Source organism: Apis laboriosa, unplaced genomic scaffold (assembly GCF_014066325.1).
Source record: "Apis laboriosa isolate Shangri-la unplaced genomic scaffold, ASM1406632v1 scaffold128_cov155, whole genome shotgun sequence".
Lineage (NCBI taxonomy): Eukaryota > Metazoa > Arthropoda > Insecta > Hymenoptera > Apidae > Apis > Apis laboriosa.
The window spans coordinates 201,234-228,664 of NW_025221189.1; the positions used below are offsets into that span (position 1 = coordinate 201,234).

A 27,431-nucleotide genomic window follows, 5' to 3' on the forward strand; every position below is an offset into this window, starting at 1 on the left:
TTTATTAAATTTAATAACTTTTATAAATTATTATAATTTTATTTCATTCTTTTTCATTAAATAATATTAAATATCGTTATAAATATATTTACACGTTTTAAAACTTCGCGCGGTCTTGTGACGCCAGTAGTACGCCACGTGTGCCAGTAGGTGGCGCCAGCATGAACGTATAGACGCGACAGAAATATTCGTAACTCGAATCCAGTGAGTACGTTTTCTCAGCTTTCCCGTGTCACGGTGTCGCGAGCACGTCTGTCGTTGACGCTCGCGGTGTCGGTTGGTTTTATCTAATCTGTGGATGAAAATTAAATTCCGTGAGTGTTAGTACCGGTCACAAGTGTTCGGTTGAGCGTGCGTGAAATCGGAAGAGTCGGCAGGGTCCGAGAAACAGAGAAGAGGACGAATGACGAGGCCAAGCAACGGGTAAGAGACGAGCACGGGAGCAGACAGAGAAAGAGAAAACAGTGGGGAGCAGGAGACACGGAACGAAAAGAGAGACAGAGAGAGATAGAGAACGAAACGAAATAGCAAAAGAAAGAAGCTAGAAGTGTGTCGGGCCAGTGTATCGAGGAAAGAGCTGGGAAATCTTGCTTTTCCTCTTCGTACGGTTGGATCGAAGGGGCAGAGGGTGTGCGGGTGGGTGGGGTGCCAAAAAGAGAGAAACAGAGCTCGAAAAAGGAAGAAGTAATCCAGCCACGAAGGGTGTACGAGTTGTGCGTCTCGGGGAGGGAAGAGTATTGTGTCGACAAACGAGAGTGTGAGAAAGAGACAGTGCGGTGCCGTGTAAACATACATCCTATTGCCGTGAGTGCGTGCGCGAGTGGCAATCAGCGACGACTTAACATCATCGTCGTCGTCGTCGTCATTGTCGTTGAACGCCGTCGTTGTCGTAATCGTCGAGATAGTGCAAAACTGCGTGGTCGGCGTCTCCTTCTAACAACTAAAGGAGACGTTAACAATTTGTCGAGACAAACGTACGAAAAATCGACCAACTAACGTGTTTATCAATCGTCAGGGTGTATGACACGCGTATGAAACTTCATCACAAATGACAGTCCATCGAGTGAGAAGGGAAGTCGAGTGCTGGCTGGATTCGTCTGTCTAGCGGGCAAAGCGGTATGTGTAATTTTATTCAACGGTACATTTAGTGGACTCTTCTGTAAAAATGGCTTCTGACGCCTCTTCTTCCGTATATACATCGTTCCCTCCCACTTTCCCGTTTTCAATCGTATTTAAACATTCTTTTATGCATGAAAATAGTTATTGAATGAGAAAATGTTTATTGTTACTATTAGTTTGATTAACTATTATTTGACGATAGCTAGCTCATTTTTAACTTCAACGTCGAATGTTTAGTTTATAGCGATAAGACGGAGGCAAAAACGAAACAAATGAATTTCTAGTAAGTCACGCAATATAACTTAAAACTTTGAGGAGAAAAGATGTCAGAGAGATTTTTCTCTTCATAAGATATATTTATATATTTTTTATTTATATTGATTTATAATATAATTATCATAATTTCTTTTTATTTTATTTAAATATCTTATTATTTGGTTTATATAGTTATTTGGTTTATATAGGTTTTATATAGTTTTATCATAGTTTTATTATTGTAGTTATTAATCATAGTTTTGTTATAATTATTACAATTCATTATATAATTATAGATTAGGATTATCTTGGAATTATTATTATTTTAAAGTATATAATATAAGTGTAAAAGTAGAAAGATAAGAAATAAATATGAATAATATATTTTTCAGTAATATTATCGGTATAGTTTTCTAATTTTTTACATCAATATAATAATATTCAGGTATATATAAAGTAGTTTCAGATCAAAATTGATACATAATTATTATCTAAAGATTAAAAATGCCAGAATTTCGATCCTGTGCAATACGCAGGACTCGAGTATCGGCTGATACGTGCTTCGTTTATAAACATTCACGACCTATCCTGCATGATATAGCGTGCAACTTGCATGCGTAAACGTAATTGACAACGGATCGTGTGACTACCGTTCACACACCCGTTACGTTTTAAAAAAGATCCTTTTACATTTTCTATAAATGTCTGACATTCCACCATATCTATTTCTAATAGATATATAATTTGATGCGACCTTGAAGCACTAATATTAGATAAAAATTGAAGTTTGAATACTTATTGAAAAATGCATGTCGCGTTAATTGCATGTGTTTTAACCTATCTACCAATCATTGAACATGTTATATAGTTCAATATCTACATATATATATATATATATATTTCCAATATAAATCACAGAGGTCTTCATTATTTTCTCTGTAATAATATCTTTAGAAAAAACTGATATATCTTCAACACTTGCTTGAATTATTTGTGAAAGTATTTATTCCACACAGGTATGGAATTAAACTAGTACAATGTTACTCATCAGAAATTATTCAATCTCTTTTTTAAATTGGATTAATACTGAAGTATGGACAATATATTGAAATATGGACAATGTAATCAACATGTAAGACAAAATTTTTAGACAATCTTAAATTTATATTTTAAATTAGAACATTTTCTAGAAAAATGGACTTAAAAAGAGAAACGAAGAATGGATCTCGATATTATCGGTCGGTTAACGAACCTGGAACTCTGAAATGTTAATGTCTTATTACGTCACGTTCGTTTACCGTGGTCAAAGAAAGGGGTCAAAGAGACGAAAGGAATGGGAGGAGGAAAAGAGTTTGAGACGACTAAAAATGGCGTGGCACAGTATACCATCGCCTCACGGATACAGATTACAGACTACTTCGTATCGTTCATCTTTTTCTTTTTGCTTTTTATCTATTTCTCTATCTCTTTTTTTTTACATATGTACTTCATCATGTATTACATTCATAAAGTTGTCTCGTTCTCGAGTGTCTATAGTCTCGAGAACAGAAACACTCTAATTATTTCTAATTGTTCTCGACTTCGAGGACGAACAGAGGCAGACAATAGATATCGGTAACTGTTTTATACAATGAAAGTTATTAGAGGTTTCTATCGATACGGCACACCCGGCATCTTCCGCGTGTCGAAGACTCATGAAATCTTAGTAACGGGACGCTAGCGCTACCTGTTACGCACTCGTGATAGTGCGTTTATATTACACATTACCGTAGGTTATCGCCTTTTAAATCGTGAATTTCACAGAGGAGTTCGTACGCGTACGACGGTTGCCGTTCTCCTTCTATTTTATTATCTTGATTGTGAAACGTCGTCTTCGCGAAATAACGCAGTTATTATGCAATATATTTTTCCCCGTATTTCTTTCTGCTTTTTTCTTTTACTTTTCTTTTCCTCAATGTAATTCAACGTTAGAAAGCGCGATCATGTGATTGATATACAAAACAGTTCAAAGATCGTGAAAATTGTCAAGTCACAATAATAAAAATATTGTCAAAGATAGTCATTCTTTGTTACATGAAATGCAAAATATAATGTTCGATTATCTTTCAAAACAGAAATATTTATGTATTGATAGTTGATTGTGATAAGATATATAAATTATCTAAGATACGATGTGGAATTCACGATGGATGATAAAGAAAAAAATCGGGGAAAATTTAAGTGCATTATTTGCAGCTTTCACAAGCGTAGATAGTAAATATTCTTACAAGAAATTGAACGAGCGATTAATTCACTCTTATTGCATTGAGCAGAAGTAGGCATAGCGCATTTATTAATTTTTTAATGGCATGTCATGCGAGATGTTGGCATTTCACTCGTCTCAGACACATCAATAGAAATGAAATTCATGGGAGATTCTCACGAATGATGATGATGACCTTAGCTCGACGAGGTCCCTCGTTGTCCCTCATAAGTACTTACGTGCATCGTCGTCTGGTAATGTTAACGAGCTTCATCGACGAAACTTGTTTCCCCTTGAAGAAATTGCAGACTAATGAAATTTTTTATTTGACTTTCTAACCATCCAATCTGTTTGCTTAATTTCTGGCTAATCGAGAAACCGAGAAATTAGATTATCTTTGTAAAATCTGATTTCCTCTTGTTGAAATTAAAGTTTCACGATGAAATATTCTGACATTTTTAGCTGATATACGATGTACGATGAATCATTAATTAGAAATACAGTAATGTAATTAGAAATAGAATGATTGTGCCTGAATAAAATGAATTATTCAAAATGTAATTCGAATTTAATTTCAAGATTTCAATTTTAATAAATTAAATGATAAATTAAATAATCAAATGAAATTAAAAAAAATATTACATTTTTTATAAATAAACTATGAATTATATAGAATTTAATGATTTATTAATTTATCAAATAAAATTATTGAATTAAATATTCAAATATAATCAATTCAATTGAATCACATAGGAACTAGCAAGGATTATATAAAACTTAATAATTCAATATCTTTTACACATATTCTAGAAATCTTGATTTCATTATACATTATATTTAAATATAAATGTATTTTTAACATCCATTCAAAATCAAAATCTCTAATATATTCATATGTAAAAAATCGTATAAATAAGTATTGAAATAATACTTATATTATTTTGTAGATTTGTATGCAGACAGCATAAATAGCATGTCCTTGCTGAGAAATTGATTACGAATCCTAATTGAATTACTTTAGATAATGCCTATGATTCCACTGGCATGGATTAAGTATCTCCGTTGCCACGTTTCCAAATCCAATTTGCCCATGTTCATGATTATCTGTTTTCGGTACGTATTAGTATATAAGTAACAGTGATTATCAACTTTATAAATTCTTTCTTAAATTTCTTTCTTTTTCGAAGAATCAATTCAAAGGAAGCAATCATCATTCGCAAAAATTAATAATAAATTTGTATTGGAATATTTGTATTACAATTCTTATACTCATTAAGATAGAATTCATTAAGGAATTTCAGGATTTGAGGCTAGGAAAAGTTTACATTATTTCTGATTAAAAAATAATATATTTCTTAAAGAACAATATATATTGATAATAAAAAAAAAAAGTATCAATATAATTGTTACAATACAATTGAAAAAATAAACAAGAGTTTATTACTTTCAAAAATGATCAAAATTTAACTTCACGATACAAATTAATAAAATTAATCATTTTGTTTCATAATTTATTCATACAACGAACATCGATTTCATTTCTTTTTTTTCTTTTTTTTTTTTTAGCTTGAATTACCGATATACGTGGTTGTTGTCGAGATAAACTCGTGGAGTCGTTCATTTGCGGAGGAATGCAACGATCCGTGGCACACAAGTTTACACTTCCTCCAATGTTATGCAACGTTGGTGTGTCGATAACATAGTTTCCGAGTTGGGGGCGCATGTTGCACTGCCATGGTGTCCAAGGGAACACCGTAAAAGTTTTATCTTCAGTTGATAGCCGTGTCTCGTGGTTCATAACTCGATGTGCAACGGAACCAGGTCAACGGGCGACCGAGAGATACGCGTCGTGCGCAGGTGGATGCTGATACTGGGGCGAATGTAAAGTTGTTATTGGGAAAATGTCAAGTCCAATCAGTCGTGGCGAGATATTTGGACGAATAGACGTATTGTAGGTTTTTCACACCTACCTCGGCGAAATCGTTTAATAACTCGGTGCACTTCATCCGTATATGTATATTTGTGTATAGATTTATATATGCAATCGTTCGTTCGTCCATCTCCCGTGTAACAAAGGTGGCGTGAGTTCCGGAATATCGGCTCGATAGGTACAGGTAACCACTGATGAACGCGATAAAATTAATTAGGTACACGGTAATAGCGAGTTCCATAAGATACCCTTGAGTATTTTAAAGAGGGGTGGAGTGAAGATAGGCTTTAAAGGGAGCACGCTCGGTCTGATCTTGTTTCGCTATTAATGTACATTGCAGATATGATGTAATGACTTGTACAAGTTCTTCGTGAGACTTTATTTCACACTATAATTGATATATGCTACGTTCGATTATATTTATATTAAAAATAGCTTGATTAAAATTTTATGAAATGAGTCACGAAACGAAATTTTTTTTCTTTTCTTTTGAGAATCTATATATCTATATATTTTGCTAAGATCTATAACATTAACAAATTTTGATTTTTTGGATTTTTGGAATTTTCTAAATTTCGGTTCTAAAATTAACAAATTAAAGTAACAATATTTATTTTTTAGCTTAAAAAAAAGTTATATTTTGAAGGATTTCAAAATATAAACAGTTTCGAGTGCTCCATTTCTAATTTATATCATTATCTTCTTCATTATTAGAGAATAAGAAAAAATAACATTAAAACAAATGCATCATTGGACTTGTATCTTTGGACTCGAATCTGATTTCGTTAATTGCTTACCAATTATAGTGTGATTCTGATAAGCCTGGATTGTAGGTCAATTAAATTGTTTCCATCTATTAATGTTAAAATATAGATAGAAATATGTTTTTCACATTTGGTTTCGATTGTACAATTTTTTTAAATATCTAATTCCATCAAGGAAATAAAATCTATGAATAATTTATTTCATTAGGAATTGGAAAGAGGCGTGTCGGTTTTTAAACATAAAAATATTTCGAGATAGATTTCAATCCCTCTCCAATTCGTCCATCAATAATGATGCACGTCGTTATGCTAAACGGGTAACATCGAATCAATTGCGAATCAGTCGATATCCATTTACAAAACCTTTTTCCGCATACCGCGCATTTTAATCAGAGCGTAACGAGTGTCTGGGCTGTGTTATGCCCACCAGGGTGATAGAAAATACGCGTCGAGACAACTCGACCAAAAATATAATGGTCGACTAACTTTGTAACCTAGACTGGCCTCGAGTGTGGAGACTAACTCAACACTCTCCATACCCCACTTTTCTTAGAAGCGGCACTTTTGTCTGCTCGCGAGAGAATTCGATCGGACAATACGAAGAAGTTTTCTGGCACACGTGTGGTTGCACGATTATCCACCGTTTTAAAGAAGAATTGAGGAGCTTTGCAAGAAACAGTCAAAATAGAAAATCGAATAAATTGGATATTTTGGAAAGCTATATTTAAATTTATAATTGAATGGTCTTTAAAGTGATTCGCTTTTTTTTTTTACGAAAAAAAAAATATAGAAGGTAAATAATGTCGTGTTTACAAATGTAATTTTAAAAATATGTTTGCGTAGGCAGACATATTTTTTCATATTTTAAAGATAAATTGAATCGTAACATTTTTACTAATCTAGATATTAAAAGTATAGACAAAAATTTTAGGATACTTATCAATGTCTTTATTACGTTATAAAATTGTTTGTCGAGTCATAAATTCAGTAGGAATTTTATTTCAGTAGGAATCAGAATTTGCAGTAAAATTTTGCTTGAATAGTTTACAGAAAGTTAATTTGTCTTTAATCATTGAAACTTCTTTACTTCTTCAATATTTTTACATCTATTTTGTAATGATCAGAATAAATAAAAACTTGTGCTATATCTATAACATAATAGATAGTAAGTAATAATTTTCAATCGTATTCTATTATTTTATCTCTTTCTTTATCAAATGATATTTCCATAGTTACCTTATCTACATGCAGATATATTATATTAAATATACATAAATAGAATGGAGATAATATTTTCATATATCAATTTTTTTACACAATTACTTTCTTATATCTCTTGATTTTTTTTTATATAATTAGTTAGAATATTGTTTTTAAAAATAAAATCTTCATATGTTTTTCGTTTATCTCCATATAATTTATGTTCTGACACATATGATCTATATCCCTAATAAAATATGAAAAAACACATGCCCAATAAAAAAATATTCAGAATTTATAACAATTTATTCTAATTATGTAAATCAACTTCTATTAAATTTACAAATCCGATTATTAGGATGATTTATTTTAGAATTTAGATATCATTACATATACATTATATGTAAAATTAATCGATTAATAATTTTCACAATCATCGTACAATTCTCTTTTACGTCATTTATTCAGCGTATGAGTAAACAAGTTTGTTAAATCACGAATCGATGAGCGAATCGCTATGTGCCAAGGAAGAATAAATTCACTTGTTACACGTATATGTATACATTCATGTGCGTTACTTATGTAAGGTGAACATATAAAGGATTATGGAACCGTTGTGTTAGGAAAAGCTCTAGGTGTATCGCGCGTTCATAATTCCTGTCAAATATTTTCGAGATCAGAGGGAGGGTGTAAGGCATCTTCTTTGATTGTTGCTCACGTAAACTCTCAACGTTGTGCCGTTTTAATTTTAAACTGGCATACGAGAACGGCGCGGGAGTCTATCTTATATATATGCTGTCTTTGTTCGTTCCTTTCATACTTCCGTGCAGTTCAAAGAAAATGTATTTTTACATATGTTTCGATCTTGAATCGGCGCCATATAAGGAGTTCACGTTATTAATTTTTAAAATTCTTTTCTATATTTAATTTCTATATTCGAGAAAACTTTTAATATATGATACGATGATAATCTGAATAAAATGAATATTTGTTATATAATGACATTAATTTTTTTGATAATGTTATGAAATCAAAAAAAATATACAATGATTGAAATATATTTATTATTTCTAATGAATATAAAGTAATGTAAATGCTATGATAAATGAAATGGTATAATGAGGAAATTTTTTCATTCTGTCTTTTACGTAATTACAACATAATTATATCATAAATTTTTCTAAATCTTTTTACATTAAATGAAGATAAGTAACAGGAAAATGATTTCAAATTAAAAAAATTTATTATCGTAAAAGAAAAAATAAAAATTTTATCCTTTATTATTTTCTTTATAAGTCTATCATTTATAAGAAACAAATATTGAAAAATAATAGTACATACACCATGTATAGCATATGTATAGTGAGAGTTCGTGAACACGGGTCTTCCTACATGTTAGTTATGCATCGTTTCCGCCTTTGACGTAGCATACATAGTCTTGACGTAAATGTGTTTCGTAGCACGATGGCACGAAAAGAAACCGGAACTGGTGTGACGTCTGTCTGACAATCAAACAAATATTCCGGTCTATCGGTACGTGATATCTTTTCTTTGACGATCTGTTTCTTCGATTTTTCTTGCGATAATTTTTAATATATAAAATATTAAATATTCCAATAATTAGTAGGTGTAGAATTTTATTTTATTTTATTTTATTTAATTGTTTAACTTTTTCAAATAATTTAAAGCAATGGATTAGTTAAAAAATAGCTATATAGCACACATATATAATATTAGAAAGATATATGTATGTAAGTTTTGTTGAATTTATTAAATATTCAATTTTTAATTTAATTTTTAATTGTGATCTCGTTGGATAAATATAATTTATAGATTTAGATATTTAAATTATAGGTTCTAGATTTATACATCTTTGTTATGATATTTTTAATTCTATCTATTATAGTTATATACTGCACGATCGTATTCTCTTCAGAGATTGAATTGTATATTATTTACGGCTGATATATATCGGACTTTTCTTTCAATACATATCAGCCGTAATGCAATCTTGCAGTAAAGTTTCAGATTTAAATATCGCAAGGAAATCGTTATATAAATAGCAATTATTATATATATATATTATAAAAAATATATTATTAAGATCAATCTTTTGATATTTCATATATTAAAAAAATAACATTATTTTATAATTTGTTTTATTCATTTCTTATGTTAAAAATATGAATTGTTGTATAGATGGAAATTATTTGGATTTAAAATGTCTTCTAATTTACAAGCCCAAGTGTTGGCCATCTGCATCCCCCACACCGGAAAAGACTGTAATTTTTTGCTTTATTTTCTTTGAAATCTTTCAATCACCTTTCATCATCTTCACAAACATCGTTTTTTACTATTTTCTTCACATCACTTTCTATTCAAATCAACAACAATAGAAATATCATGGTATAATTATTTCTATAAAAACCATTCCAGGCAATAGAATAAATCAAAATAGAATTAAGAGAATTACATCACTTTCAAATTTCCAAATTGTTTCTATATAATTGTATAAACAGAATTTAGTGTGAGATGTACGAATAACACATTACCATTGAATCTAGGAGACTTCAAGTTAGGGATATTTACGGTGACATCGTGTTTGATTTATTAACGATTCAATTTCACCCTAAGTACGGCCATTACGAATCGAGATAGGGACCAATGCATTCAAATCGAGCCATAAATTATTCAAGCCTCTTTTCGTCGGTCGAGAACAACTGGTTCTCTCAACTTGTGTATATTGTACAGTAACGAACGATAAGAAAGCAATTTCGCGTGCAGTTGAAACAATCGGTGAGTCCGGTGAATCGCAAATTGCAATCAGTACGTGACCACTTTTCACTGAAGCTTCGCCAAACTTGCGGAAACCTTTTTTACCGATCGATCTCCCAGTTCCCAGTCGATCGACGAGGCCCTGCTTAATTATTATTTCTTCCAGGTCTAAAAATAATCACCGACCCTCTTTTCACGATCCGTAAACTCGTTGCAGCGGAAAATGGTCGTCGAAAGAGGATCGATCGATTTTGCAACTAAAGCTATATCCAATACCGTTTTCGGTATTCCGGAAAGAACACCGGAAACGAGAGACCCGCTTACTCTTATATATAGAAATTCTTATATATATACTCTTATATATACGAGCTTCATTTCTGTAAGAAAGAAACGATACAAAAATAATATACAGGATGATTCAAAAATATATATTAATACTTTAAAGAGAGATTATGTATAATAAAGACAAAATATTATATTTATAAATATTATATGTTTTATATATTTATATATATATATTTTAGTTAAGGATCTGAAGTACTTGTATTATAAATATATAAGGTTAGATACACATGACCGTCCTTTTCAGCTCATTAAATTTTTATTTTAGGAATTTTTTAAATTTATTATGCATTCAATGATGCAAGTGATAATAGATGATTTATAAGAAAAATTTAAAAAATCAAAAAATAATATATTGTTAAGATAGAAGGTGTTTCGAATATTTTCTTTAAGCATTCATAATTAAAAAAGGATATAATGTATATATTCATATAAATTTTATTTATTTTAATGTGCAGATTCATCTGTTGAAATATTGAAATGAGAATCATTATGAAAATTATGAATCACCCTCTACTTACAAGCGATTATCTTGAATCTGATCCTTAGACGCAACCCCAATAGGCGCGTAGAAATTTATTTTCCATATAAGGTAGACAATCGATTCGTTGTTATTTACGGATGCGATGTTCGCATTTGCACGTATGCAGCACGTGCATGTTATTATTGCAGTCACGATGCTGAATCTTTTCGCTGAACAACACGACCACCTCATACGATTTCTATGTTGAGACCGGTGGAAACATTTATTGCGTTTATGTTTATAATTGCTTTGAAATACATTTATTATGCTTATGCAATAAGTTATAGGAAAATTGAAAGATGCTTATGAAAGTAAAACTTATGAACTTATGAAATTCTAAATGTTAGGTTTGGCAAAAAAATTATTTTTAGAATCCTTTGAGATTAAAGCAATCAAATAAAATTATTATTTTATCCTAGTTAAGTCTTTTGTTAAACTTTTATGCTTCCTATAAATTTTAAATGAAATTAATTTCGAAGCATATTAAATTTTTAATATAGAAAATAAATAAGCGAGAGTTTTATTTTAGATATTCGAGTATAATGTGAACTTTTAACATTAAAGAAAAAAATTTTAAAATAATCACGAAACACATAGTATATAGAGCGGAAAACTTACCGCTTTCCAAAGCTTGAAGATTTTCATATTTAAATAAATATTGTAATTTATTCATATATTTTATTATGTGTTAGAAATATAGTAAAAAAATGAGTTGAAAATAAAAATTAAATCTCATTTATATTTATGAAGAAATGATAGATAGACATATATAGGTTAATAAAAAATATTGATATTTATTTCATCACTCAATAACTCTACATCACTCTTGATCAACTTATCAATCTACCATCATAAATCATCATCACAACTTTCAATCACATCCATCCAATTTCCATTATCGTTAAAACCTCTAGAAATGGGTTGGAACGGAACAAGTTTCACCGTTGCGCGATCCAATCGACCATTCACGGCTCGTTTCCTCATTTCAGCGACACGAGATGCATCGGAGGGTGGGGTACAGCAACTACGATGGCAAGATTGCCGGCCTCTACGACCTGGAGGAGACGCTTGGCCGTGGTCATTTCGCCGTAGTAAAGCTCGCCAGGCATGTTTTCACCGGTGAGAAGGTCGCAGTGAAGGTCATCGACAAGAGCAAACTCGATGAGGTTTCGAGAGCACACCTTTTTCAAGAGGTAAGCATACAGAGATGACATGGTATTCATTTTTCTTTTTTTTTTTTTTATTATTATTTTTGAATCGTTCTTTGAATTTAGATCCTTAAAAATATTATGAATTTTGAGATAATTTGAGATCCGGAAATTATTAGCTTTTTTTTATATCTTTTGAATTGACAAGTAGATTCTAAAATATAAGTTTTAATATTAGAAAATCATTTTAATTCAAAAATTACGAATGTTCAAACGCAATCTAATGTTGATCTAGATATTCTTATGTTTGCGAAGCAAGAGATAGAATTAATAAAACAAAACAATCTTCAAATCATTGTAAATTAAAACATAAATTATTTCGACGAGTAAAAATTTAGTTAACAATTAATATCTTATTTAAAATGCATATAAAAAATGAAAAACTTGTATTACAATCTCAACAAATTAGGATCCATTAGGTTATCTATTTTTTATCACTATAGTAGACATCTCATTTGCATAACCATCGTCTCATTGAGTATGTGAGTCAGTAATATGCATTTTAAAGATATTTTCTAATTTTATTCGTCGAATATAAATCGATATATAATTGATATGTAAATCGAAAAAGTTTATAATATATTTAATGCTATCTAAAGGAATTATCATGAAATTAGTAAGAAATATTTTTCAAAAAATTCATGTTCATGAGAATATATAAAAGCGATATTCATTCACTTTTTTCTCCTCTTTTTTTTCTGTTTTTTTTTTTCTTTTTTCTTTTCTTTTTTCATTCGTCGCATGTCTCATCAATGCAAGTCGACGAAGGCGACCGCATATCCTTCATCCCTTTGTTCCTGCACCCCTGTGAGTCGCATGAATGGGAATACGTCGAGCACAAAGCGAACCGTGAAGGAAATGGAAACGCGTGCTAATCTCTTCCTTCTTTCCGTTTGCTCGCTCAATGATTGTAATGCATCGCGTGTATCGTATTCGAGAGCACGGGGTTTTCTTCAGTTTCTCTAACCTTTCACATCTTTGCTTCTTCTGCCCGATGATCGAGGCGATCGTACATGGATTTGCAATGGATTTCTTCTTTTAGACGAGAATATTGGAAAGTGATAAGTCGAAATTAATCCAAACTTTTAAAAATAAAAAGCGATAAAATTGATTACACATTTCTTTGTTGGTAGATATAACTTTGAAAATGAATTTTGAAAGAATAGATTTAATCGAAATATGAAAATTTTTGTACATTCTATAAAGAGGCTTTACTTTATCGGATAAATATTATTACTTTGTCATTTGTTATCACTCTTTTTCCATATCTCTCGATTAATTCTCGAAAGATTAATTCTCAAAATATATTCGCCATCATTTTTTTGTAAAGGTCCATTATTCTACTAACTGATGACTATCCTCTTAAAAAAAATATGATGGTTTTGAATTGATGAAATTAATGCGAACATCACTTCATTTTTCAAGTACGTATCACTCGGATAATGCTGCAGCAATAGAATAGGTAATAATCCATTGCAGCCCTCTGTAAATAATAATTCTTTACGTCTTGTTCGAATAATAGGAATTTATATATAAGTGGTTTCAATCAATAGGAATTCATTCAATTCCTTTATCATACATATACATATTCATACAAATTTTATGCCAATCCTGTAAATAATAATTATGATTACTATTCCAGCGAATCTAGTTAATAATCCAATAAAATCAAACAAAGGGAAACTAATTTCAATATAAAAAAAGACATAATTGGATCATATGGATCCAAACACGATAGGAGAATTAGCTCAATAAATGGACCTCAAATAAACTGAATTTCGCAATAGGATAAATTTGATTTCAATGAAGCTCAGATAAACACAATTGTTCCATCAGCTCTAATGCTGCTTCCTACAATCTTCATTATATCGAACATTCGATGTTAAATATTAACGACCGATTGCGTAAGATCCGCTCGACGGCATCGCGTAGGAAATATCTACGATCCGTTTCGAACTTGTAGATCTTGTTAAGGTCAACGAGATAATGGCCGCGATGGAGAGAAGGAGAGAAAGGGTCATTGACCATCCGTACGAGGGCAAATGTCGAACCATCCTGCCCCCTCTGCATACCACCATGTCCGATCATCATCCTCTTTTGTTTCTATGTCCGCAGGTGAGATGCATGAAGCTGGTGCAACATCCGAACGTGGTCAGACTTTACGAGGTGATAGATACGCAAACGAAGCTCTATCTGATCCTCGAGCTTGGCGATGGCGGCGACCTCTACGATTACATCATGCGCCATGACAGCGGCCTCAGCGAGGAGGTATATATCTCGAGATCGTTTCAACATATTCCACTTAATGATCCTGTTTTACCGGAGAAAATGAAGTCATTCTGCAGGCATTGGCTTCGTGCAGAAGTTTTTCTCTCACCTCCTTTTTTTTCCCCTCTTTTTACTATCTTGTCAGTATTCTAGGTCAGTATTTCTTAATATTTTTCTATTTACTCGTGACCCAATTGAAATCTTAACAAACAGTTTCTTAATCATAAAATATATTGCATGCTTTTGTAGTTTAAAATTAATTATAATGTATCAAGTTAGGTATTACTAAATAGTTGTCTTTGAAATATATATATATATAAAATTATTAAAGATTATTATTCCTGAATTTGTGGATATTATAAATATTTATGTATGTTTAGTAGATTTTGCAAAAGTTCATGTTAATTCCTTGGAGATAAGAATGTATTTACGAAGAATGTGGAGTTATTATAATTTTTTTGTCATTTATATTAAGATAATTATATGATTCAAATCATATATTATTTTTTTCGAATTTGATGTTATCGTATTATTAAATTAAAAGAAAAGAATCTATCTCGAAAATTTCAGAAATATATCAACTCACAGCCAAATCATCATTTAAAAATATGTTACAGCTGAAATTATGAACAGTTTCCAAAAATAGCTTTTTTAAATAGATAAAATATTGAATAAAATACTTTAAAACATCGAAATCTAAAATAATATTCAAATCAGTCTAGATATCGATAAAAAAACATTATTTAAAGTAATAATTTTCTAATAATAAACAATATACATTCTTCGAGATGTATCTTAGATCTCTTAATAGTTCTGCTCGCCATATTTCCAATTCTATTAATAACAATTATACCATTGATCAAATTCTACTTATCATATGAATCCACATATGAATCACAAACGAACATAGTCATCGTATACTGAAGATGGAGCATTCCTTACTCATTACCGGAAATGCAGTAAATGGATTAAGAATTTTTGTAGCGAGGCAATGATGTGTTCCATTTCAATTAATTCCATTTCATTCAGTTTTATGGAAACTCGAGAATATCCTCGATTCGTTGTTTTTTCGATGATTGATGGGGCATCAAGGCCACAACCTTTACTTTCTCGAGGTTTCCGCTCATATGCTTTTAATCGATCACAGGTGGCCAGAACGTACTTCCGGCAAATAGTCAGAGCCATATCGTATTGCCATCGATTGCATGTGGTGCACAGGGACCTGAAACCCGAGAACGTGGTGTTCTTCGAGAAACTCGGTACCGTGAAGCTCACCGATTTCGGATTTAGCAATAGATTCTGCCCTGGCCAGAAGCTTGAGACTTCCTGCGGTTCCCTTGCGTATTCGGCGCCGGAAATCCTACTTGGCGATAGTTACGACGCTCCTGCCGTTGGTGAGTACGATAATATCGATTTATTTTTATACTTGTGTCGGTGCTTTCGATAGTTTTAGAGATAAAAAATGAAGCAACGGAAAAATATATCTAACTGTTTTTCATATTTTTTTGCGTCATTGTAAATAAGGAAATGAAGCAGTCAGTGTTACTTAACTCGGTGTTATTTTCAAAGTTACACAACTTAAAAAATAATAGTTCTTCTATGAAATAATTTTGAATAATCAATAGTATCAATATAATGTAATTATTATTTATGTGGTTTACAATTTATAATTTTAATGGATTTTAAAATTAAAAAAAAAAAAATGATTTTTAACCTGTGTTATCTTTTATGAAAGACGTATCGGTATAATTATAAAGTGTTATTAGAAAGATAACGAATGAGTATAGAAGCAATTTTACTAATTTTATTGAATATATTCTGAATATAAACTAACTAATTTTATTGAATATATTCTGAATATAAAAAATATTCTGCATAGTTGCAACATAAAATATTTTTTTTTGTTCTTAAGAAATAACAAATTTATTTTATGCATATCTAATATGCAAAATTTTTTTAATCTCAATTTAAAATAGAAGGAACCACTGGCAATGTTTTATCAACTTTTTTACAATTTACAATTTTACATAAAGTATGTAAGTATAATTCTACAAGTTGTTGAAACAAGTTAGTTGAATTCCTCCTATTTATTATTAAACTTGAACTTCAGCATATCAAAGTAGATCTTTGGCATTCTTTATCAAGAGAGATGTTTGAAAGATCCTAAGACAAAGACCATTGTTACATTAATTTGTATTATCATATCTTTATCATAATAATTTTCTTAGTGAATTTGATGAGAATATCAATCAAGAAATAAATATAAATTTGCTATTATTATCTTTATTCCATTTTCTGAGATATATTCAATAAGATTAGATTTTCATTTTAGGTAATAAATAGAAGGAAATTAACACATTTGTAACTGATGATTAAATAAAGCAATATTTTAATATAAAAAAAAAAACTTATTAAAGTTAAATCTTGATATATTGGTTAAAGTAATTAATTCATCCGTATCAACACGCTTTATATTCATCGTTCCAATTCGCATTTTCAGATGTTTGGTCACTAGGCGTAATTTTGTACATGCTAGTGTGCGGTCAAGCGCCTTTCCAAGAGGCGAACGACAGCGAGACCTTGACTATGATCATGGACTGCAAGTACTCGATACCGCCACACGTATCCGACGGCTGCAAGCGTTTGATCGCGAGGATGCTCGTTAGGGAGCCAGAGGGCAGAGCGACGCTCGAGGAAATAGCGGCTGATCCTTGGCTGGCCATTGGACCCGACTTAGATTCGGTGGAAGCGCTGCCTTTGGTCTCGAGGCAACAGGTGTCTGATGATCATCATAATCATATAATAACTAAGATGGTCAACGGGAACATTGCCACCAAAGAAGAAATATTGGAGTAAGTATGTTTGTTAAATATTCGAAGGAACTCGAATATCTTGTATGAGACAGTACAGAAATCAAATTGATCTATTGAAATTTGTAAATTTTATTACATTGAGAATCCTATCTTGAGATTTTTAAAACTTATAGTAGAATTGATCTTTTTAATCGAGTATTTAATATCTGGTTAAAATTATTTTTAATTATAGAGCTCTGGACAAGAACGAGTACAATCACATAACAGCAACGTATTTCTTGCTAGCGGAAAGAAAATTACGAGCTCATCGTCAGGAACAGGTGCAGAAGATGCGTCCGGAAATCCTCGAAGTATCGCCTAGGTATATTGCACACTAGTACAAAACTCGTTCATAAAGGCAATCAAACATATATTAATCATTCTATATATTTAACTATCGGTTATTTTCAGCCGGCAAGATGACGTGGCCACTAATATGCGTACCGACCAAAATTCATTGAGCACAGTTAACCAATCGTTGTTGAGTGTGCCACGGACACCGGGTGACGTGCCTCAGGTAAGTATTCGATGATTTCTCTTCTAACATACTATCGACTATACAACAAATACGTGCATACAAGAATGTGATAAAAGCAATAAAATAAATCGCGATTTATTACATGAACATTTTTTTTAGAATAAAAAAAAAAAAAAAACGCTTGTTCTCGTTTATAGAATATTCGAACGCGGAAGTGCAGCATCGTCCAGGAGGAAGAAGACGAGGACGATGTGTCCTCGTGCTCGGGTCGCGACGAACGCGGCAGTAATTCGACGTTGAACTCGTTCAATCGCCGTGGTTCCCGATCTGAGGGTAAATTGTCGCACATCCTGCAAGAGAGGCTAGCTCAACTTCCGGAAAAACCGAATCACAAGCCTATATCGTCCCAGCGGAACTCGCAAAAGGACATTAACGTGATTCCTGTAATCACAGACGGAGAGGAGCGACTGATGTCTAGTCCAAAGAGCGGAAACAGTGATTCCTCGTCGCCTGTCCAACAGAAATCGGGGGTCAGACCTCAAGCGGGCAATCAGCTCGCGGACAAAGTACCTGCAACAACGAAATTCGACTCCACGAATCAAGAGAATCTGAAAAATCGTTTCGATGATTCGTTGCCCGGCTGGTCGAGAAGAGGATCTTCGGAAAACAGGCCGAAATCGGTATCAGACTGTTTAAAATCGATGGGACCTGTCCCAGCGAACAAATGGAGGATGGGATCCCAACACCGATCATCTGCCTCGTCGCTGGATTCTTCGTTGACGATGAGTCCGTCGAAACCGTCCGAAATTAGCACGACGACTACCACGACCACTATCCTGACAGAATCGTCCACAGTGTCGATTCCTCTAAGACCATTGACCGGGCTCAACGATAATCTATCGTTGACGCCTAAATACAAGACCATGCCATCACCAGGAAGTACTGGTTCCACGTCTACGCCATTGAATGAAATTCTAGAAGACGGGGATGCGTTGCCTCTATCCGGCAGCGAGAGCGGTGGTTCCAAGTGTCGGGTAGTCAGAAGAACGGGATACGAACAGAGAAAGAGCAAGTTTCACAAGACGCGTACAACCTCCTGCTCGAGTTCTGACGCTAGTGACGATGACAGTGAGAGTAGGAAGAAAAGGGCACACAAATTGAGCACCTCCGCGAGCAAATCGATGTCTTCTCGACGTGACAGTCACGACGATTCCAGCGATTCGCAAGATCCTGGAGGGAGCGGCGGTGGGGGTGGTGGGGGTGGTGGAGGTGAAGGAGGCGTAGGAAACGGGGAGCGTACAACGGAAACACCACCGAGTGAAACGAATCGCAAAGACAATGGAAACAACACCACTACCACAACGACTACAACGAGTGGAGGAAGGCATCGGTGCTCGGAAAATCAGGTTATATTCGGCAGAAGACATCGTGCAGGTAGGAGAAGAGCCGGTGAAACGCGATTACGCGAGAGCCAGTCTTTAAACCGCATCACAGAAGTCCAAGAAGCGGAAGGGCCTTCGGCGTGTCATAATCATCACGTGTCTCGCAACTCCGCTGTTCTAGGAGTTCAAAGCATGTCCTCGTCGTCGTCGTCGGTATCGCAGAGCAGTACAGGCTCTCACGGAGTTCCTCAGCCCTTATCTCAAGCAGCAACGACTGTTCAAAAGGCCAAAGGTTTCGGAGCAAGGCTTCTGCAAAGTTGGTCCCTCAGCGCCGGAAAGTCCTCGTTATCTCAACCGTCGAATAAACACGCGAATTGTAGCCCCAACGGCAGATGTACCAAACAAGAAACGCAACGGGATGCTTGTCAGAGGATCGAGATGTGCGACGAAAGGGAATTGAATGGTGGCTCGGTTAATCAAATACCGTCCAACGACAAAGAAAATAGAAACGGGTCGATGAATAGGAACGATTGCAAGAACAGGAAAATCCGGTTGCTTAGTCGATATTTCGCTGTGCATAAGAAACTTTGTGTTCCATTGCCAGGATTGTTCGGTAAAGGGAGGTTGTACAAGGCTCGATCTTGCGGTAGCATTGCTCGAGACCGTGTCAGTCCACCGTCGCCGAAATCCATGTTGTTTTGCGCCACAGCCGACGACAAGTGGCGGGATCGTCGGCAGTGGTGCGACGCGAAGCATCAGCATCGTGGCAGCGATGGGGACATCAATCAGAACTTGGGTCTGTCGCATCTGGTTCAAGAGAGCGTGGTAGGTAAAGGTTGCAGCGCGTTGCCCGCGGTTTGCCACATCCATCTGGGCGATGCATCCAAATGTTGTAGTCTCTGTTGATGAATCTGCACGGCGAGTAGATTGATGCACAAACGACGACGGAGAAAGACACCGTGGGTCGCCTAATTTTGACCTGAAGTCGCTGGAATCATGGTCCAAGCGACCGAGTAGACGAGAATCGTCACTGTTCCGTGACGAGTAATGATTGCTTGCGATCAGGAAATGGAGAGGAGGCGCGAAGAAGAAGACGCAAGGGAACGTAAGGAGACGTAAAGAGATACGATTATTACGAAGTGCAATCAATTTCATGATGGTCGTTTTGCGTGCAGAGAGGGAGAAAGAAGAAGGTAGAGGGAAAAGGAGAGTGGAAGATGATGGAAAGGAAGATACGCAAGAAGACGTGGTGTGACACGATTAAACGCAAGATAAGGAGAATCTTCTATACGCGATGCGTCGTGTTGATCGTGTAGTTAACAACCGCGGTCTCTCAGCCGATTACGCAGCACGCGTCACAATGGTCAATGTATTCAATCGATCGTGTCATGTCCCCTCCAATAGACCGATGCTGTGCCAGCAGTATCCCGATCCTGTCCTTTTCAAACGCGACGCGTAATCGAAAGAGACTAGAATAGTAAGGGTCATGTTGGAGAGGGAGAGAGCGTTATCGATCGATCTTTCGCTCTGCGGGAAGTGTATCTAGTCCGTGTGAACAAACCTATATTAAAAATTACAGAGTTTATTATTATTAATATTATTATTATTGATATTTTATTATTATTATTATTATTATTATGATTATTATTATTATTATTATGATTATTATTATTATGATTATTATTATTGACTATAATTATTAATATTGTCATTCTCTTAGTTATTGTAATGCAGATATCGACCGAATTGCACGCAGAATCGCGAGGAAAAAAAATCATCCGACGTCCATGGACATTGGAATCTCGCAACCTCGAAGGTTCTTCCTCTTTGTTCCGCTTTATTTATCTGTCTGTCCCCCCCTCCTCCCCCCATTTATCCTTCTCTTTACTCCTGTTCCTTCCATAGATTGCGATCCTTCTACTTTTTCCTACGTGTAACGTAGAATATATTCGTGGCTGTTGCACAGTAGCCTGCTCCAGTGAGTGAGCAAAACTCGTGTTTTCTTTATGAGGGAGACTATACTTCTGTATGTAACACGCTAATCGATTAGGCTTATGCGTATAGCGTATCGATCGAGGAACGTCTTTTCTGGTGCTATACGCGAAGATCTGACGCGACGAAGAAGAAAAAACAACAAAGGAAAATGGAAGATATTGAATTTTTTTAAACTATCTTTTTTTATATTATTATTATTATCATTATTATTATTATTATTATTATTACTATTATTATTATTATTATTATTACTATTATTATTATTATTATTATTATTACGTCCTAGGGGATAAATACGATGATACGATACGAATGGAAATGATGGAAGATGTGCATAGGAAAGGAAGCATTGAAACTCTTCAAAAGAAAGTTTGAATGTGAAAAGTTCTAAACTTTCAGTTTTATAGAGTGCTTGAGTAACAGAAAGAGAAACAAAGTGACCTGAATAAGAGTAAAGTTGCTGTTACAACTTTTAAAATAAGGTACAAGGTTTAAGGAAATATATAACTTTGCTACCACAAGGGCATAAAAATCAAAAAGTTTTGCCCATCGATAACTGTTAGTTAAATCAATGAACAAGAGACTGCTATACTTGACTGTTTTTTTTTTTTTTTGAACTGTAAATCATAGTTATAAATCAAAAGAAAAACTGTTCTTCAAGAAGATTCAACATTCTGATACCAAAGCGACAATATAAAGATCTGGAAATTCTTTGAATTGAAAAAAGAAATGAAATCTCCTAGGACAAATTTTCGTAATTGAAAGATCTGTATATGCACGATTTCTTCTCGTCGTCAAGTTCAAGAGACGATCCTCTTCATTCATCGAAGCTATTGGCAGCAAGTGTCAGCGCGCTTGCCGGCTGAGCGCGTGCTTCATTCTTCATCCTCTTCGTTTTGAACGTCATCGTCATCGTTGCCGAATGCACGCGTTCATTTTGTTGGAGAACGCAGGATGACTGTCGCTTCATGAGAAATATTTGCTGAAACAAATGTAACTGTAGAGTAGAATGTGTAACTGGGAATTTATCCATGACAAAATACGCTCCTTTTCTGCGTCGATCAATAAAGCTGCTGAAGATTAGGTCAGATAGAACTTTGTGAAACTTCACGGAACTCTGTAAATTGTTTGCTTCGAATATAGAACGCGGGCCATTCGGCAGAATTCTCGTTGAACTTAAGCGATGTACGTGCACACGCTTTTTCACCTTTTATATATATATACATATATGTCGTTATGATGAGGTGGTGCATCGATTGAAGATCGAAATTGTGTATTTGTTTTAATAGCATAATAGAAAAAAATTAAGTATTTAACCCCTTGTCTTTGAACATTAAATAATGCGTAGTAATAATTGATAAATTTAAGATAAATTTAATAAAATTTATATTGAATTTTTTATTTTTAATATTTCATCATAAATCAATTATTTAAGTTACACATTATGAATAATATTTTTATATTATTCTCATGTTAACATTTACTAAGTAATTACTAAAGCAAGGGGTTGTAAAAAAATAAAATATGTTGATTATTTCGTAAATTTGTATTTCTAGGACTTATTACATAAGCGATACATTTTTAGAAAAGATATATTCCTTTCATATTGGAGTTTAAGGATTCATTGGTACTGCTAATATAATAATTGAAGGATTTATAACAAATACAATTCTTGTCAAATTTTAATTATGATTTGATTTAATATAAATAATTTAATATTTTATTGTTATTTATAATTTGATTTTCTAATAAAAAAAATTCAAATCTATTGAATGAAAATGAAAAATATCTTTTTATTATTGAAAAAAATAAAAATTGACAAGCGTCGTTTTTCTGTAAATCCTTCAATTCTTCTTAACTGATTGATGTTTTCTAAGAAAGAGTTACTAAGTAGTAATGCTGGATAACTATTTGCTCTAGTTGTGAATCACTGTCAGTATTTCTTACCGCAATATAGTGCGTTTGTGACACTCTAAACATATCTATAACAATTTTTCAATATCTAGATAGAATCGTAGAAATCGTTTGTGCCATTTAGTCTCTTTTTCTAAATTCGCTGTATATGATATATAACTATTGTTCGTTGACATAACACAATCTAATTCTAGATATTCGTATAAATTTAGAATTGAAATTTAATATCACAACAGGGACCACATCATCGCAGTCCAAAATTCGTCTCATTGCTTTCATAGATTAGAAGATAGAACGAAAAATTAGGATAGAAATGATATAGTTATTTTATACGTATAATGTTCCTTTCTTCTTAATGATCTTACTATACATTTTACCTTTTTACAATTTTCGAAAATATTCGAAAGTAAGGATATCCATATTAGTTAGTATTGATGAAAATCCGAGCATGAAAATCTTTTCTAAAAGAGAATTGCTTATATTCAGAGTCCTCGAATGTTAATTATTATTTAGTTCTATATTCACGAAAATCTAAATTTTTATATATTTAGTGGATATTATATTTTTATTATTTATCATGTTATAACAGAATTTTAAAATGCCCCTTTCTATTATTCTCTATCTTTTTTCTATTTTTTTCTCCTATTCTACATTTGCATTCATTAGTATCATATATATAATTAATTTTAGATTAATGATTGATTAATAATGTTTTATGTTTGAATAAATAATAATTTCAAGCATGAGACATTATTAATTAATAAATAAATTAGTATGTATTATAAATTTTTTCATATAACTTTTTAGTAACTTTTATTTTGTTTATATTATACACATATCATTATACTGAATGTGTTAATCCAATATTAGAAACCAACTCTCAATAATATTTCTCAATAATATTTAGATTTGCGTATTTTCAAAACAAAGCCGACAATCCGATCTTCGATTTTCGAATAGCACCTCATTAATAATTCGACGTCCCTCCCAAGTAGGCCAAGAGCGTTTGTATGTACCTAAACTGTACATCAGGTGTACGAATCTATGCGTAAAACTGTATGTACCGAGCCAGATATTTTTTAGTAATACAATTTATTTATTGTACGTCATGTGAAGAAAGAAAGAGAGAATGAACGAGCGAGAGAAAGAAAGAAAAAAGGACGATCTTTTCCAATCGTCACTGCCGACGATCGTCAATCCCCTCCCCCTTTTTCGCTTTTTTCTCATTAATATAACTTCTCTCACCCTCGTGCCGTCACTTCGAAAACGAGATCGTTTGCTTCCTCCACAAAGACTGAGCAAATCGTACAATAAATTTCCATAATCGCTTGGATGCCTTGTGTCGTACGATGACGATGACTCGACGAGACCAAAAAAAAAAGAAGGAAAGAAAGAAAAAGAAACGAACGAATCACATGTCGAATATGATGTCACGAATAAAATCACTCTTCTTCAATCACATTTTATTCGAATCGTGATAGTGCTATCGAATGTGCACCTTATCCTATAGGTGAATTGTTAAAGAAAAAAAAAAAAAAAAAAAAAAAAAAGAATAGTAATATTAAAAAATAATAATAATAATTTACATTCAACGAATTTGTTCATCGTTTCGAGTCCCAACGAATCGCGACCAAGGTGTAAAACGGGCATTAAAACTATTTCCATTCAATGGAGATTTAAGAAAAGAAGGTGAAGGGAAGAATAAAGAGAAAAAGAGAGTGTGAGAGAATTAAAAGAAAAAGAGAGCAGGAAAACCATGACGCGTGAATTTTGCTATTTAGCTGTAGAGCTATCCGGAACCAGAGTGACGTGCTTTGTTACCGGGCATTATGGATCACGGTGGTGAATTCAAGCTTGACCAATTACATATACTTACACACAGACACATACATACACAAATATACTTTCCCTTTGAAACAATCGTAGAATTGTACGCCGTGTGTCCGTTCAGTTCGATCACTTTCTACGCGAATAATTATTAAATTAGAGATACCTTTACAAATCCGCGAGAAAATAGAAAAAAAAAAAAAGAAAGAAAATAAAGAAATTAAAAAAAAAAAAAAATCGTTGAATGTATGCCTGCAGCTGCAAGTAACTTAGCGATTCTTGCATCGAGTTATCCGCTCGAAAAAAATTTCCTGCGCGACGCCATGTTAAAGCGGATGCTATTTATGATAAATAAGAGATATTTTCGTGTTATAAAAATGAATCCATTAGCGGCAGATGCGCCCATTCCGTTGCGTTGTAAAAAAGGTGAAAGAAAAGAGAAAGAAAGAGAGCACGATAATAAATGATAACGAGGATTCGGTCGAAAGGGTTGCCAAGAAGGAGATGCCGCTTCGTATAAATTGACGAAGCGTCGTTTCACATTAATTCTCGTTCGCTAGTCCCGTCAAAGTTGTCCCTGGACAACGATACGCATAGAGTACAATGTCCCCGTGGTGATTTTTGTATAAGTGAACATAAAGTATCCCCTCCTTTTTTCCACCGATGCTGTACACATCCATCAATTGCCCGTGTCTCGATTTTAAGCGAGGATAAAAATGCGAAGAAGAAGAAAAAAAAAGAAAGAAAGAAAGAAAAGAAAAAAAAAGTGAAAAATAAAAGAGAGTATATACATATTATTAAGAAAAGTGTCCGCTTTAGATTTCGTAAATGTCAAACTTACTGCCAGCTGAGTGTAACAAAGAAATAAAAAAAAAAAGTATAAAGATCTATTTGCGTGAGCCGGTAATAAAGACGACGTGTGTCGTCGTTGTTGCAATGTGCCGGAAACGCATAATCATTCATGCAATAAACTGTGTGCCCGAAACAAATAAATGAAAAAAAAAAAAATAATAATGAACCACGAGGAGCGAGTCTCTGCTGATGTTGTGTCTAAGTTTCTTCCACGTTGATTTTCCTTTCCCTGAGAATTTCTTTTTATACTTTCCAAATAGCAGCAGGAGATGGTTAACTGTTATCATAGAGAGAATAAAAATTGCGGTTGCTCAAGGCCACTGAACCACCGTTTTTTTACTCGTTCAGATGTCTTCTGTGATATTTATGCTGTTTAAAAAAAAACATGTGGTAGAAGCTTGGCACCTTTCCTGGTAATTATTTTTTTCTTTTCTTTTTTTTTTTTTATATATATAGATTGTGGAAGCAAGGATCGTATTTAGAATAATGTACGGGAGGAATGGCCTTGAGTAGCCGACATTTTTAGCTTGGAAAGCCTCGTTTAGATCAATGAAAAGAGTGAATTCAAGTTTACGTTTATAGAAGTTGCTCGAGTTGTTTGAATTGAAGCAACTTGGTTTCAAATAACAAATGTTTAATAATTTCTGCCAATATAATTGAACATGAAGCATTATCAAATTTTAATGCTATATTTTCAATAGTTCTATCCTATACTCTAATCTAAAATAAAACGTTCATATATCATTAAAATAACTTAAAATTATTTAAATTCACTTGAAATCAAATGAATTAATTAACATCAATGAGGCTTGACATAAGGGTAAAAGATAAAAAATCATGGCTTTTAAAATCAGATAAAATTTATATTTATCATCAAGAATATTCATAAGGAATTTTATTAATCGTCTAAAATTATAATCGTCTTTCGCGGGGAAGATGATCATATAACTTAAAGCTGTGACCACGTTTAAAAATAACATTGTACTTGTTCATCGTCAACAATCGATCATCGAATGGTGTGACGCCTTAGATATACGTGTCATCAATGGGCGGTTTCATTACACGAAAAAAAATATATATATGTATATATACATACAAACATATTGGTCGATGCGACTACAATTACTCGGATAGCCAAGCAACTGCACCAGCGCACTTCCGCTTGCAATATTACCTTTTGATCAATTTTCGGCTTGCTGGCACACGTTTAAATGTGACTTTTGGCAACGTAGTTCCAAGATTCGAAATCGTGTTCCAAGACGTTTCACGCCACGTATTTCACAATGTTAATGTGATCACTCATCGCTCGAACTATCCGAGTATTATTATTTATACGCATATATGATACAAACTTGAGATAGTTTATTCGATACAAAAGCTATACGATTTATTATCAACACGAGTAAATGCATATGAACGATTTGTTTCTAAAACAAGTCATGGAAAAACTGGATTGACTTTTTAACGAATAAAAATAAAAAATATTTGATTTCTTGATAATCATG

The 27,431-nt window shown here is 33.2% G+C and overlaps 1 protein-coding gene across 2 annotated transcripts; it reads left to right on the top strand.

Moving 5' to 3' along the window:
* The first annotated feature begins 194 nt into the window (after positions 1-194).
* On the top strand, positions 195-26,473 carry LOC122720347 (SNF-related serine/threonine-protein kinase). Of its 2 annotated transcripts, XR_006347748.1 has the most exons (9): positions 195-1,116; positions 12,140-12,343; positions 14,474-14,626; positions 15,774-16,020; positions 17,127-17,478; positions 17,672-17,800; positions 17,890-17,995; positions 18,154-20,443; positions 20,514-26,473. XR_006347748.1 is itself a non-coding variant. In XM_043946988.1 (8 exons), the coding sequence occupies exons 2-8, from the start codon at positions 12,149-12,151 to the stop codon at positions 20,242-20,244; spliced, it is 3,273 nt and encodes a 1,090-aa protein (XP_043802923.1). In that variant the 5' UTR covers positions 195-1,116; positions 12,140-12,148; the 3' UTR covers positions 20,245-26,472. The 2 variants fall into 2 exon arrangements, 1 of the variants encoding a protein (XP_043802923.1); XM_043946988.1 differs by having other exon boundaries at positions 18,154-26,472.
* Positions 26,474-27,431: the final 958 nt, after the last annotated feature.

What these genes read in the sequence shown, in the direction of transcription:
- LOC122720347 (XM_043946988.1), top strand. Translation starts at nt 12,149, where the DNA reads ATGCATCGGAGGGTGGGGTACAGCAACTACGATGGCAAGATTGCCGGC. An exon ending in TTACGACGCTCCTGCCGTTG is followed by an intron (nt 16,021 to 17,126) that starts GTGAGTACGATA and finishes TCGCATTTTCAG; the next exon opens with ATGTTTGGTCACTAGGCGTA. An exon ending in ATCCTCGAAGTATCGCCTAG is followed by an intron (nt 17,801 to 17,889) that starts GTATATTGCACA and finishes GGTTATTTTCAG; the next exon opens with CCGGCAAGATGACGTGGCCA.